At 41.6% G+C, this 14,951-nt stretch overlaps 1 protein-coding gene across 4 annotated transcripts in view; it reads right to left on the reverse strand.

Moving 5' to 3' along the window:
* The window catches only part of iqsec3a (IQ motif and Sec7 domain ArfGEF 3a), a 102,594-nt gene extending 89,547 nt beyond the window's left edge, over positions 1–13,047 (reverse strand). For 2 of the 4 annotated variants that reach the window (XM_037759957.1, XM_037759958.1), the window contains exon 1: positions 11,783–13,047. In XM_037759957.1, the coding sequence (XP_037615885.1) occupies positions 11,783–12,432 (650 nt within the window). In that variant the 5' untranslated portion in view covers positions 12,433–13,047. Of the gene's footprint in view, positions 1–11,778 lie in introns of all 4 variants that reach the window. The other 2 variants (XM_037759960.1, XM_037759962.1) reach the window with 2 other exon arrangements.
* Between the last annotated feature and the right edge of the window lie 1,904 nt (positions 13,048–14,951).

Raw genomic sequence — 14,951 nt, forward strand, 5'->3', positions numbered from 1 at the left:
TAATTTCATATCTCGATAACTATATATATCATGATATAGCATGTTTTCTGGTTATTCAATAAATATGTATATATCTATGTGAAATAACCACATGGTAAAGCCTGTTTTTGGTATACTCCTGTGTGAATTAAATACTTGTCAAATGAAAATTACTTTATAATTTAATTCATAACTTTAGTGCAAAATGAACATGCAGTTTCAAGTTGAAATTATAGAGAAAAAATAGATAAATATTTCCATATATACACCGTTTGTTAATCGCATTAAACTGAGTGGTAATGTAAAGTGTGATGTAAAAACAAAACTGTATTCTTCAAATGTCATACACTGTCAATAACCCTCTAACACCAAATATCCGCAGCTGCCGTTATAGATTATAATTGTTACAGTCTTTAATGCACATTTTTAGATTATAATTTCTTTAATGCAAATTTTTCCGTGATAAGTACATATCATCTGTCATTTTATGTATATATTGTAATATGTACACACCGGTCACTGTGAACATAAATCCTACTCACTGTACATACAGTATATAATCATCTTCACATGTACATGCTGTACATAATCATCCAGTCCACGTATATCCATCCAGTATTTATCTCTTTGCACTATTTATTTTGTTTACAACTTCCAGAACACTTGATTGTATATCGACATTTTATTCTAATTGTTGTATTCTTTTATTCTGTTATTTATAGTCTGTGCAAGTACATTGAGAGAGCTGCATAAAATCGGAGTCAAACTCCATGTATGTGTATATACTTGGCGAAATAAAACTGATTCTGATATTCCCTCAAAATATTTCCATCAGATTTTCTGAGAAATTTGAGTTAGTATGTGCTTGTTATTATCAATTAACACAATGTAATTGTGTATCACGATATATGATTTCATCACGATACGAGTCCATTGAAAGCCCTAAAATTATCATATTGAATTATCGCCCAGCCCTTCTGTACAGCTGTTATCAATAACTACTGTATAATGCCATTTGTGAATGTCATGATTATATTTGAATATTATTGAGTGTATGTCAAGTGCCATATCCTGCTCAATAGACCACAAATACAGACAAGTTAATTGATAGAAAATACTAGAAATTGAAATCACAAAATGAGTCAGACAACTTGATATTTTCCTGTTCAGCCCCAACATGAGCCCATGATTCAACCGCTCGCCCAGCAGTCATTGGACACACACAGATGCACACTGGTGCAAAACAATTAGGATTGTCTGCTGAGGGATTTTCCGGGCTAAGCTCTCAGGGGGTGAAATCTCTGCGACAGATGGGTGGACATTTTTCCATAACTGCACACTGTTCCTTCTTTCAGAGATCCCTTTTCCCTGAGCTGCAGAGGTCATTAGCTCGCTGACCAGCGAGAGTCACAGCATTATCCGCCCCACAAGGAATCACAACCATCTTAGAAGGACAAACACTGCTGGGGTAACACATTTTTAAATTGTGCACAAATATTCCTAGACATCTGTGAGCGTTAGTGTACGGTCAGCACATCTGTTTCACCGCGACGCCACATACGTTAGCAGCTGCTAACTGCCAGCTAACAGCACATTTTGTGCTGAAAGATTAAACAGGTTGTAATGCATCGCGGAGCCATTAAAAGAGTGTGAAATGAGGGGTGTATTATCAAGTGCTACACTTATCACATTAGCACGCTTTTTTATTACATCCACAATGAAAAGTTATTTAACAGTATTGTTGGCAGGCAGCTCTTAAAGTGGCTGCCTTAAGATATAATGTCATTGTATTTTCACCGAGGCGTCCCTTGAGATTTGTTTTAATAACAAAGTGATCATCAATATACATTATAAAACGTGGACATTTCTATCAGAGTAATAATGAAAAAATGTAAGGATGTGCAAAAAGGGGTTGATAGGGAGGACATCTTTGATCATTTAATCAAATTGTCTGCTTACATTATGCAATCAGATTGAGTGACGGCAGATGACAACACTGATATCATTTCCATTTGCAACCACAATCCTGAAATAATATGTAGATTGCATACCAATGACACACTCTCTGTGCTGATTGCTCATTACGCCTACTGTTCATTTGCATGAAGAAGACATGAAACGCATCAATAAGACGTATGAATAATTTACCTCCAACCATGGAGGGAGCGAGTCACTATGCAGCTAGTGTAACATGACTCACAGCTAGAAACATATTTTCGTGCAGAGCCGTTACGTGGGCGTGCAATATTTACATATAAAAGATGGTGTCATCTGTGGCATCTGGAAGTGTCAAGGACGAGGACGGCGCGTCTGTCTTTCTCGGAGTCGGTGCCCGAGAGACAGAGGACTGCCAGTCGGGAGCCATGTTTAAAAAAAAAAAGGAATCATGGTTGAGCCAAACTTTGTCATTTTGATTGATTGGGAATTAGAGAGGCAGAGGACACTGTTTGCCAAGTTGTGAGGAAAGTGGGGCAACATTTGGACTCCTCAGCCCTGTGGGGCTTTTCAGTATGTTTTGTCCTAGCCCTATTTTGTCTAATTATTTAGCCTGTCTGTCATTCTGTTTTTCTATCTGCAGCATTTTATAATGTTCTCCATTATCATCTTATCATAATCATAATCATCAACCCTCTAGTCTGGAAACCTGAAAGGTGCAGCAAGGCAGCCAAAATATACTATCAATCAAAAGCTGCTGGCTACAACTGACACACATAATTAATAAATAGATCCACAGCAATACACTTTTTTTATTGTCGTTGTGTTTTTACGTTGAGATTTCAAAAGAAAAGTATTTGCATGTGTTTCCAAAGTTGGGTTATTGTAAATTTACAAAATTTGCAAAGATATTGAGTCGAGAAAATGTATTTATTTATGCCAGCCCGTTCGCCCAAAAAGGCGTATGAATGACAATGCATAAGGCATTTAACGTACAATAAGAATGCCTTTCTTGCTTTTGGCGTGTCAATTGTACGCCATGTAGTCTGCACTGACTGCAATGTAAACGCATCTGTGTTAATATGATCAGAACTAGTGACGTAGAATAAAAATCGAGAAAAACTGCTTATGGCGGGCGGGAGGGGCGGTGGATGGGTGTTCCAGGAGAACGGTGTTCGAGACCGGTGTTTTGTTGTGTAACTTAGTGACGTTTGTGACGTGTTTTCCGTACTTATACTATGTTGTTTCCGTACGTATTTTACTCAGTTTACGTACTTTTTAAAGACTGAAAGTGGATGGGTCCAACAAACACACGACTTTCAACCAGGAGACTGGTGTTTTGTTTTGTAAGTTACGTTAGTGACAATTGTGACGTGTTTTCAAAATGTGGTTTACGATGTTGTTGTGTGTATTTTACTTAATTTATGTACTTATTTTAAGCCCAACAATGACGTTTATCCTAAACATAACTAATAACTGCGGACGTTACTATAGTTTTGTTACGTGGCGTACAAATGACACGTGAAAAGCCTAAAATGCGTCCTCATGACACGCTATTTATATGGCTTCCCATGAGACTGGATTGATTTATACAGTATAATCTAATTCATTAATGGTGATATGTTCAATAAATTGGATTCAAACCAACACTTCAGACCAACAGAAGTGTTCAGTAAGCCAAACCAGTCATACCCTTGATTACCATACACCCACTACATAAATGAAAAAGACTGAAAATCATCCCATATATCCCCTTACAACAGCTGCTCCCTTGTCCCTTTAACACCCAAACACAACACGCAATCTTTAACACACACGGCTGGATTACCGACAACTGGGACTGTCTCTTGCTTTGCCCAACTTGTGCATGGAAACAGCTAATATTCTACCAGGGAGTCAGGAATCACCCGGCAGCTACATCCTCTGAGAAATGAAGCAATTTAAAAGCACTACGCACCAAATGTGATATTCATGATTTGGATTCCAGCAGCAGCCGAGCCAAGCCACCCTGTCATAACCGAGCGTTACGTGATTCCCATTCAGACTGAGCGGGGCGGGAGCAGGAGAGTTGCAGGAGAGGAGGTTGCAGCTCTCGAGTAATGGTGGCAGGAGAGGGAAACACAGAACGGAGGACAGAGAGAGAAGATATGTCCATTTGAACTCATTACATCCATCACCCACCCATCTATTTCTCTCTCAATCCCTCTCACTGTTCACTTTGAGAGACAAACATGCAGATGGTTTCTTTCAGGCTCCAGAGACAGGAAATTGTTATTCTTAAAGGGTCAGATCACCCAAACCATCACAAAACAGTATACATTTCCTCATCATTTTGGTTTTCAGGTCTGCAGCTTTGCTGTTTTGGTTCACTCTCATGGCTCTCATTAACCCCGTTTCCAGCAGCTGGCAGCTGTTTCCAGCTAAAAGCTTCTTATAAATCCACTCCACATTACCTGCCCAGCAACAACGGGCAGAGAGATAAAGTTAACGACAAGCTGGTGAACAAAGCGGAGCATTTAGCATTTAAAAAGACAGATATTTCCTTCAGGAGACCAAAACAGAGCTTAAAATACTTTGTAATGAGACATAGTTTGAACAACATACAGTTGGTTTACAGATTCCGAAAGCTGAAGACCCTCGGTTTTCAAAACAGCATGGCATGCATATCTTCTATAAACAGATCATCTTCCATCGCAACTTGTTTGTAACTACACCACAGGGTACAACCCGATACTGGGTCTATCGGGCGAAAAAGAAGCAATATCGGACTTAACACTCATCTGGTGGCCACGAACACATCTCCAAATGAATGCTAATGTTACTTCGTGTCTACTGGATGTCTGAGTAGGCGACGAATTTGCTAACAAACTCCCCATAACGACTTTACAAGGTGGTGATGTCTCTTGAGTTGTGTTTTACAGCTTGCCCCACTGCCTCAAGTGGCCAATAAATCAATGAATGATATGGTTTTAAAGTCTGGTTAACTTTAGCCAACTTGACACTCTGTACAAGAGATTGTTTGCCAGTAAAATGTAAAGAAAGGTAATTCTAAGAAAATGGGCGATGCTTTCGATTTATGGTGAGGACAGCGCTGCCCAGCAACCCAGTATCATGCCAAAGCATGTAGTAGATCCGCCTGTCCACCAGAGGATAGCGGTCAGTGTCACATTTTGCCTCATTTTGAGTATGAAGGTGAAGTACCAGCAAGAGGCAACAAAACCACTTAGTTAGGTTTAGGAAAAACGGCACGGTTGGGCTTGAAATTAGTATGTAAACTAAGTAAATTACAAACACAAACAATGTTACGTCTGTACGGAAAAGACATCACAAACATCACTGACGTAGCTTATAAAACAAACCACCCTTTTTATTCTACGTCACCAACTCTAAGCGTAGCATATTCACAAGGATGCATTTACATTGCAGTCAATACAAACTACATGGCGTGATAATGACACGCCTAAAAGCAAGAACGGCGTTCTTATTACACACTTTGGCCTCGCGCATAATCGTGTCATTTACACGCCCTTTTCATGTGACCAGGCTGGGCCTTAGCTAGCCACATGACTGTGTAAGCTTTTGAAAGTCTAAATTTCTTTAACACAGGTTAGTGTGGCTCTAAGATTTAACCTTGTGTTGGATGCACATTGCTCCCATATTTAGAGAAATGACCCGTGATATATCAAGATAAAAAATAGCTTGACTTTAAGTACCTGGGGATCAAGGCTGGAGTGGAGCCGGCGCTGCGAAGCCGCAGCCTCATTGATCTGAGAGCGTCAGAACAAGAAGAGACTGCAGCATCCTGCAGGCACTCAGCAGGGCTTACTCTGTAATGTATGCTACGATGTATGTGCATGTGTGCTGCATCCCCCCACCTCTGAAGTGCTATCTGTACATCCCAGCGCATGAGATGGCATACATCCTGCGCTCCACCTGGTTCGAGGCCAGCAGGAGGAAAAACGAGGGCATGGCGGGGCGCCACAGGGAGGGATCCACGGCGGCCAATGCGGAAAAACATGCGGGCTGCCAGGTGGCGTGTGGCATGTTAGGGTTTGTGTGCATTACTGAGTGTTTTTGTGTGTGTGAGCTTAAAATAGAGAATGTGGGAGGCCGGGAAGCAGCGGAGAAGCACCCGGAGCTATATGAGAAGCCTGGGATTTCCACCTTAGGCAACGGGATTGCTGCCTATCAGACACGCACACGCCTCTATGCACACAAACACACCACCTCGCCTACGCTTATTGCCACTCTTCTTGACTCCCAACCCTTCACACTTCTCGTGTTTTAACACACTTGGCAACCCCCAAAGCGTAGACAGAGAACCAAAGGACAGGGTGGGCTGAAAGCTCCAGCCCAAGCCAGGAGACGGGTTAAGTGGTGGAGAGCCTGATGGTTAAGAGCATGGGACTGAATACTGATCCGGACTGCAGAGGATAGTAGAAGATGCTGATTACAGGAAAGGAGAGTAAGGATGGAGGGGACGGTGGAGAAGGAGAAATTTAAACAGTGAGTTTAGATGAAGGGGAGACTGTCAAGGAGGGAGAAGGAGTAATGAGGCGGACAACGGTATCATTTGTAGGCTGATAGCGAGGAGAGAGAAAACACGAGCGATGGAGGCTGAGAGAGTAGGAGGTGCAGTTGACAGAGAGAGAAGAGCAGACAGGATTGCTGAAGGCTTCCCTCAGATCACACAAGCCCCTTAAGAATCTTTCTCAGACTGAGTAACACAATTGCAACACTTCAGACTCTCCGTCTGCGAAGTTTGAGCTCACAAAACCAGAGCAGAAAGTGTGCTATATAGGGATCCACTTTTCAACCATTTCACTGTTCGAAGCCTGAGTTGCATTCTTCAAATTACGCCACCGGAAGAGACGAGGAAACCTGCGATGTGAGTGAGCAAGGATTTAATTTTTCATTTAAAGCGTCGCACAAATGGATTTTCTGCCATCTTTCAATCAAGCAAAAATGCAGACGAGCAGAAGAAACGGTGGTTAAGTTGGAAATCCAGCACATCCCCAGTATTAAGGGATTATTTGTTTACTTTCTTGTTTCCTTTCTCCACTAATTAACAAATGAACCTGACCATGTTATTATTCCTAGCCCCATGATCTTCCCTTTTCTTAGAGATTTGGGGGAAAATAAATGACGTGGAAACACAACCTGTCAAAGCTTAAACAGGATAAGGTGATTATACTCTGCCTTTCACGATTAAGGGATGGAAGACGACCTAAAGAAGTGGCCTCTGATATCGTGCAATAGCATATTTAGCTACTTTATTGATTCTGAAAATCTGAATCTGAAAATCAATACTTCAATTGAAATAAAGTCAGGCACATTTGATTTAAAGGAGGTGGAACAACACCTTTGTCTATCTCAAAGCAGACAGTCAGAGCCTCAAAGTCCACCATATCACTGTGGTTCTCAACCTTTTTCGTGTCAAGGACCCCTAAATTGATACACATTATAGTTCACGGACCCCCATTTGATAAGATTTGGCTTCATGGACCTCAATCTGAAAAGATATTGGTTGTTAGATATGATGACCAGAAATATATAGCTCTCAACCACAGATGAGGGGATAACAGTGGAGGGAGTGAAAACTATAAGAGTACTCTTATGACTCTTATTCACATTGGAATCATTTCTATAGTGAATTAAATAGTGGAAAAAAATGATTCCCCATTTTTCTGGGGACCCCCTGGAACTCCCTCAGGGACCTCTTGTTGAGAACTATTAGCTAACTTTATCCTGCTTAAAGAAAAATTTGACATTTTGGTATGCACAATTTTTATCGGGCCGATAATTGGAAATTTATATGATTATGTATTAAAAAGAAGAAGAAGAAGAAGAAGAAGAACAAGAAGAACAAGAAGAAGAACAAGAAGAACAAGAAGAACAAGAAGTGTAGCACGCTGAATAGAGAGCAAAACATGTCGTCGCCGGTGTGAACATTTTTCACAGTTTCAAAGGAAGACAACGCGATTGCTTTTCGCAATACACGTTTTTTTTTACTTACTTTACTAGAAAAAATAAATGAACATTTGAAGAGTCAGAACTGTTTGTTGTTTTGTTGTCTAAATCATCCATCTTTGCTGACTGCATCGTAACCTTTCTTACCCTCAGGTGTGCTTAAACTATAGGTTATGAACTTATTCTAAATTGCAAAAATATTAAATTATCAGTTATCTTATCGGCATCGGCCATGAGAAACAGATTAATTATCAGTTATCGGTATAGGCTGACAGAAAATCCGTACCGCTAGCAGCCACGTTAACGTACTGTAGCTTAGCACAAAGAATGGAAACAGGGGGAAACAGCTAGCCTAAACCGTATGAAAAAATAAAGTGTAAAAAAATATTAAAAATTGCTGTTTTATGGGGGGTTACGTCCCGGACTAATCACATCAGAATGATGTCGATCGTCTAACTCTGGGCAAGAAAACAAAAAAACATATTTCCCAAAATGTCAAAATGTCTCCTTTAAGGTGTGACAGGATGTGTTCCCACATCAATTAGTTCCCCCAAAATATCTAAGAAAAGAGAAGACACCTGTAGCATGCTGATTACAGTTAAAGGAGTATAACCAGAAGGATAAATATACAAACAAATGCACACTTATTAGTAAGTGTGTGACATGTCCCTGTCATACTCCCGCTAATAGAAATGTATTACTCCTCCTGCGGCACTGACAGCACAGCGATACACCATCTTGTCTGACCACGATCAATGCTCTAAATAGAAATTACAATGCTGCTTCACGTCTCCTGCTTTTCATGTGTCACTGCTTTTACATTAAGGAGATACGATACGATGTACAGTACGCTCTCTCTCTCTCTCTCTCACGAGTACTCTTCATGTATCTCTCATTGTTCATCATTCTGCAGAACTGTCAGGGGGCATGGTTGGTAAATCACGAATTAACCCACTTACTGAATCCCCCCCTGACATTTATTTTGTACAACTCATATATCTAGTGTGTCCATGTCTGGGTGAATGCATGTAAACGCAGTCGTGTTTTAGATCTAGTATCCACGCTAATGTATACTATTCCTGACCCACGCTCTTTAGGAATTACGTCTTAATGGCACGATAAATCAACCTGGATTAACAGAAACAATGCAAATGCAGCCGAGTGGAACAGATGAGGCTCAGCGCGGTGCGTTGTGTGTGTGTGTGACGCTGTGTGCATGTGTGCGTGTGAGCTGCTCTGGCAGAGGCGATTCATGTGACCTTGATAGTGGCGAGCAAAGAACATTCAGCACCGTGAACCGTTCCGAAGCACAAACAGTGCATGTAAAAGGTGGAAGATTTGTATTACAACATTGAATCATTGTGGGATTTAATGTGTTTTTTTTTGGTCTTTGATCAAAAACAGTGTGGATGCTTCTCTGCAGAAGGCCTGTAAGGGTATAAATGAATGCAGCAAACTACAAGGAGATCCTGGAGAAAAACCTGATCCATGTCTGTAAGAAAACCGGCAAAAGCTGCACTTGAATGGCTTCAAAACAATGATGTTATAATGTTCTGTATTGGCCAAATCAGAGTCCAGGTCTCCATCCAATCGAGACTTTGTGACTGGATCTGCAGTTTTGCGAAGAGTACATGCCAAGAATTTGCAGTGTGGATGCGGTGCAAACAAGTATTAAGTATTTTTTATTGTAGAGATCTGTTTTCACTTTGACATTAAAGGTATTTTTTCTGTTGATTGGTTTAAAAAAAGCCCCATTAAATCTGCTTTTATTCAATATTGTATGACAATAAAACATGAAAACTTTGAAGGGGCTTGAATATTAGCTAAAAGTGCTGTATACACACACATATACATGCATGCATACACTGTAAAAGTCAAATTTTTAACTAATGCTAACTAACAATATGTGTATTTTGTAAAAAAATGTTGCAACCAACATTTTTTTTCATTATCGATTAATCTGCTGAGTAATTCCTCAATAAGTGGATTAACAGTTTGGTCTAAAGATGATCAAAAAATTGTGAAAAATTAATGTATAGTCCCGGTTTGTGTCTTCAAATAGCTTGTTGTGTCTGACCAACAGCCACAAACTCAAAAATTGCTGACTTATTTGGCAGGAACTAGTGGTATTTTTGCTTGATCATGAAAACAGTTGCCCCAAGATGTGGATGAAAAGACTGAATAACAGAATTTTGATGGCACCGACGACACTGACTTGCAACAAGGAAGTAGATTCAAACGTCAAGGCTTATTAGTAGCTCTCAAGAGGCTGTAACGTACAACAGCTAATGTCTTCCTGTCTTTGCTTTTATGCCCCTCCAGCTATGTTCCTCCCAAATGTGACATCCTTCAGCTCGTGTCTTAATGAGGAACAAGCCACAGTCTGTACAATCAAACCTCCATCGTAGTTTGTGATGATGTGAAAGCGCTGACATTTTGTCTCAAAGTTGGTGATTTGCCTTCAGGAGTTGGCACTTTACTTGCTTTCAAATGTGTTTACAATGTCACCTGTGAAATCGCAACCTCAGTCGAGCCTAAAAACAGATGCAATTAAAAAAAAAAAAGTGTGGAAACCCAAGTGGATACAGTAACCTCTCCAAGCAAAGATGACCAAAATGTTGAGTGCATGATTTAACCAAACTTCTGTTCCATTAACAGTCACCAAAATAACACTTCAACTCCAGCATTTAGTCCCCACCCAGTGGTTACAGTCTACCTTGGTGCAGAATTAACAAACCACCATGCCTGGCTCCCTCAAAATCAATATCCATTAAGCATTCAGCTGATTTAACGGGGCAACAACTGAGTGAATAATGTGAAAATACAGGAGGAGCTTGAATTACCTGTCAGGAAAATTAAGCCTCAGCTTGTCAAGGGGCGGATGTGAAGTTAATCAAAAGGCAAATCCAGCACAGGCCTCATACAGTGTCTACAGCATCTTTATACTCTATATTGCTTCCCTCCAACATGTTTCCAAAAATTTCAGCTGACACCTTTTATGTGGGTGATAACAGGCTGTGGCATTAAATCTTAAGCCCCCTTGAGGGCTTCTGACCAAACACATTTGCTATATTTAGACAAGACTGAGAAAAATATGCATCTTATTATAGGGTCACTGGATGTAATATTGAGTCTTAAGATGCAGAAATAATGTCACTTGTTTGACAAACTGTGCATGTTTCCAACATTTCAATAAAAGGTCATGCTGTTATGGATCAAAATCCAGCAAATTGAAGCTGATTTGCATCTATTTTTATGAATATTTGTCTTGTAATATTGAGTCTTAAGATGCAGAAATAATGTCACTTGTTTGACATACTGTGCATGTTTCCAACATTTCAATAAAAAGCTCATGCTGTTATGGATCATAAATGTGATGGACTGAGAAAATATGCATCTTATTAGGGTCACTGGATGTAATATTTTAATGTCTTTAATGTGTTTAGATGCAGAAATAATGTTTGACATACTGTGCATGTTTCCAGCATTTCAATAAAAGGTCATGCTGTTATGGATCATAACTGTGATGGACTGAGACAATATGCATCTTATTAGGGTCACTGGATATAATATTGAGTCTTTAGATTGCAATAATAATGTTACTTGTTTGACATACTGTGCATGTTTCCATAACTGTGATGGACTGAGAAAATATGCATCTTATTAGGGTCACTGGATGTAATATTGAGTCTTTAGATGCAGAGATAATGTCACTTGTTTGACATAATGTGCATGTTTCCAACATTTCAATAAAAAGCTCATGCTGTTATGGATCAAAATCTAGCAAGCTGATTTGCATCTATTTTATGAATATTTTCTCTTTGTTTTATCAAGAAAATCCTCATAATTTACAGTTTATTTTCTCATTAAGATGGAAGATTGTTATTTTAATACTCACTCGGCTTTCCTGGCGAGTCCAACCGAGCGGCAGAGAGCGGTGGGAGTCTGCGGAACCAGCGACTTGCAGCAGGGGCTCCTCTTGTCCTCCTCGGCGGTGGAGGAGTCCGGGCTGCCTTGGCTCGCTTTGGGGGACTGCGGCGAGGTGGGGACGAGCTGCAGCTGCTGCGGGTGGTGGTGGGAGGTCGCCGGCGCAGGAGGGGTCTGATGCTGCTGAGGAGGCTGATGCTGAGGCTGAGGCTGAGGCTGATGCTGCTGATGCTGCGCCTGCTGATGCGCCTGCTGCTGCTGCTGCTGATGATGCTGCGGCGGCTGGTGCTGATGCTGCGGCTGCTGCTGGCCGAGATGCGCTGCAGCCGCTTTGTTGCTGCCCGGGTGCTGATGGAGGTTGGCCGGCGCCTGGGGACTGGCGCTGCGGTGGTGGTGGTGAGGTTGAGGTTGAGGGTGGTGGTGATGCTGAGGCTGCTGCTGGACGTAGTGATGGGGGTCCCGCAGCTGTCGGTTCTCTCCTATCAGGTCCTCCACCTTCCTCTCCAGCTCGTCGATGCGTTGGCGCTGCGTCTGGATCAGGCTCTGCTGGTTCTGCACGATGGTGGTGAGCTCCTTCAGGTAAAGCACGGCTTTCATGGGATTATCCAGCAGGCTCTCCATTGCACTGATTTGTAAAATGTGGTGGCCCGTGTGCCTTCTTCTTCAGCTGGTTTCTGGTATAGCTGCAAAAACCGTCGATGGATGGATGGGGGCCTCTGAACGGTGCGTAACCGGGATGCTCTGGCGGCCGTCTGACGCCTCTACTCCTCTCTGCTGGGGTTGGGTAGTCTCTCTCTCTCTCTCTCTTTCTCTCTCTCTCTCTCCCTCTCCCTCTCTCTCTCTCTCTCTCTCTCTCTCTCTCTCTCTCTCTCTCTCTGTGTGAGGATACCAGGCAGAAATGGTGCTGATGCAGGAGGAGGGAGGAGGATCAGCATCACCGGAGAGATGCGGAGGAGGCGGAGCCGTAGTGGACCCGGTGATGTCAGCACGCAGCAGGGGAAGCAACGTTTCACACGTAAAATCCACACTTTTTGCATCTTAGAGCCAAACCTGTGTTTTGGCCAGAAAAGTTCCATTTCACAGGCTAATTCTTAGAAAAAAATCATGATTTAAAGGGGAACATCATCTAAATTAAGAATCCCCCAATATGTTATTTCCATGGCCGAGAAAAGTTCAGTCAATATTTGTGAACATCCAATCCAATCCAATCCAAATTTATTTATTATAAAGCACATTTAAAAACAACAAAAGTTGACCAAAGTGCTGTACAATTATACATAAAAACAACACAATTAAACACTAAGACCAACCTAAAACCAACAGGACATTTAAATAATAAAAGCATTAAGACCAATAGGAAAGGAAAAAAGGATTAAAATAGTCAACTCTCATGCCGAGCCAAAAGCCAAGGAATAAAAGTTCCTTTTTGAGGTTTGATTTAAAAACAGGCAGTGTGGGGGACAGCCGAACACCTGGAGGCAGAGCGTTCCAGAGCGTTCCAGAGCGTTCCAGAGCGTTCTAGAGCGTTCCAGAGCTTTGGAGCAAAGCATTCCAGAGCGTTCCAGAGCGTTCCAGAGCGTTCCAGAGCTTTGGAGCAGAGCGTTCCAGAGCGTTCCAGAGCGTTCCAGAGCTTTGGAGCAGAGCGTTCCAGAGCGTTCCAGAGCGTTCCAGAGCGTTTCAGAGCTTTGGAGCAGAGCGTTCCAGAGCGTTCCAGAGCGTTCCAGAGCGTACCAGAGCGTTCCAGAGCGTTCCAGAGCGTTCCAGAGCGTTCCAGAGCGTTCCAGAGCGTTCCAAAGCGTGCCAGAGTTCCAGAGCTTTGGAGCTGCAACTGCAAAGGCCGTAGTGGACCCGGTGATGTCAGCACGCAGCAGTGGGAAGCAGTGAAGCAACGTTTCACACATAAGTTTAAACAGGACATCAATGTAAACTGTTCATTCTGTGATGTATACTCCCAGAAACTCTTCTTCATTTATTCTGGCACTGTGACCATATAGCAAAAAGGCTGTGGAAGGACTTGAGTAGATTCATTATTCATAATATAGCCTAAGTTAGCCTTTAGCTGATTACTAGCCAGGCTGTTCTCATACACCGCTTGTAGTTATATCTACAAAAGTTATTGCACTGTAATTCGTATATATATATCCCTCAAAATCAATTTGTCAATCAGTGTAATCCAAGTAATTGCAAGTATGGCCGCGTAGGGAGGAGGTATGAATGGATGGGTGGGTGTTGTCCCATGATAAACCAGAAGTTATTTGTCATGTAACTTCCGTACTTTAGTTACGACACTTCCGGTGTAATTTCAACCGAAACCAGGACCTTTTCCTAAACCTAACTAATTCGTTTTTGTCACAGAACTTCCGTACTTAAGTTAGGCTACTTCCGGTGCAACGTAACCCCTTCCGGTTTGGTGTAACTTAACCACAATCTTCTCCAAACCCTAATTAAGTGTTTTTGTTGCCTAAACCTAACTAAGTTGTCTCCTGTGAAGACGGAAGTTTATTTTGAAATACTGGAGAGGAAATTGACGCTGGACATCGTAGGAAAACAGATGAAAAATTAGGAATAAACGTTTCATAAGATATCATACAAACCGTTGTACTAGTTTACCAATTCAAATCTGAATCATGCAATCAGTCAGATCCGTATTTGGTTGTGTTTTCTGGATTTGTAGTGGGGGGGTTTTCTGTGTTGTCAAATTGATGATGTTTTCTGAATTTGCTTGTTTTCTCAAGCTGCAGTCCATTGGGCTGGTCTGTCCACATCTCATTGCCTGACATTGCTCAAACAACTTCAGGCATTATTTGATAAAAGTGAGGGGATATAGATTCATTCGATGTGGTCTTTTACAAAATCTGGTAAAATTGGAATCTGGTGGTGTAGATGTGACTTCAACATGCGGGACGTCCTTGTTCTCCATGTGAATGTGTGATGTGATTAGTATCGCTTGTGGTGCTCTTCTTGTCACACAGCAGTCTTTGTGTGTTGGATGGCAGCAATTTTTTTCTGGGATGTTGCCCTGCAGGGATAGAAAAGAATGGCGTGGTGGAGAATGTAATAGCTTCCTCCTAATGCTGCTCACTTAGCAGCACAGTATGAAAATGATTTGATGAAATGTGGAGGTTTTCTTTTTACAGGTT

Source organism: Sebastes umbrosus, chromosome 23, assembly GCF_015220745.1.
Source record: "Sebastes umbrosus isolate fSebUmb1 chromosome 23, fSebUmb1.pri, whole genome shotgun sequence".
In the NCBI taxonomy this organism is placed as follows: domain Eukaryota; kingdom Metazoa; phylum Chordata; class Actinopteri; order Perciformes; family Sebastidae; genus Sebastes; species Sebastes umbrosus.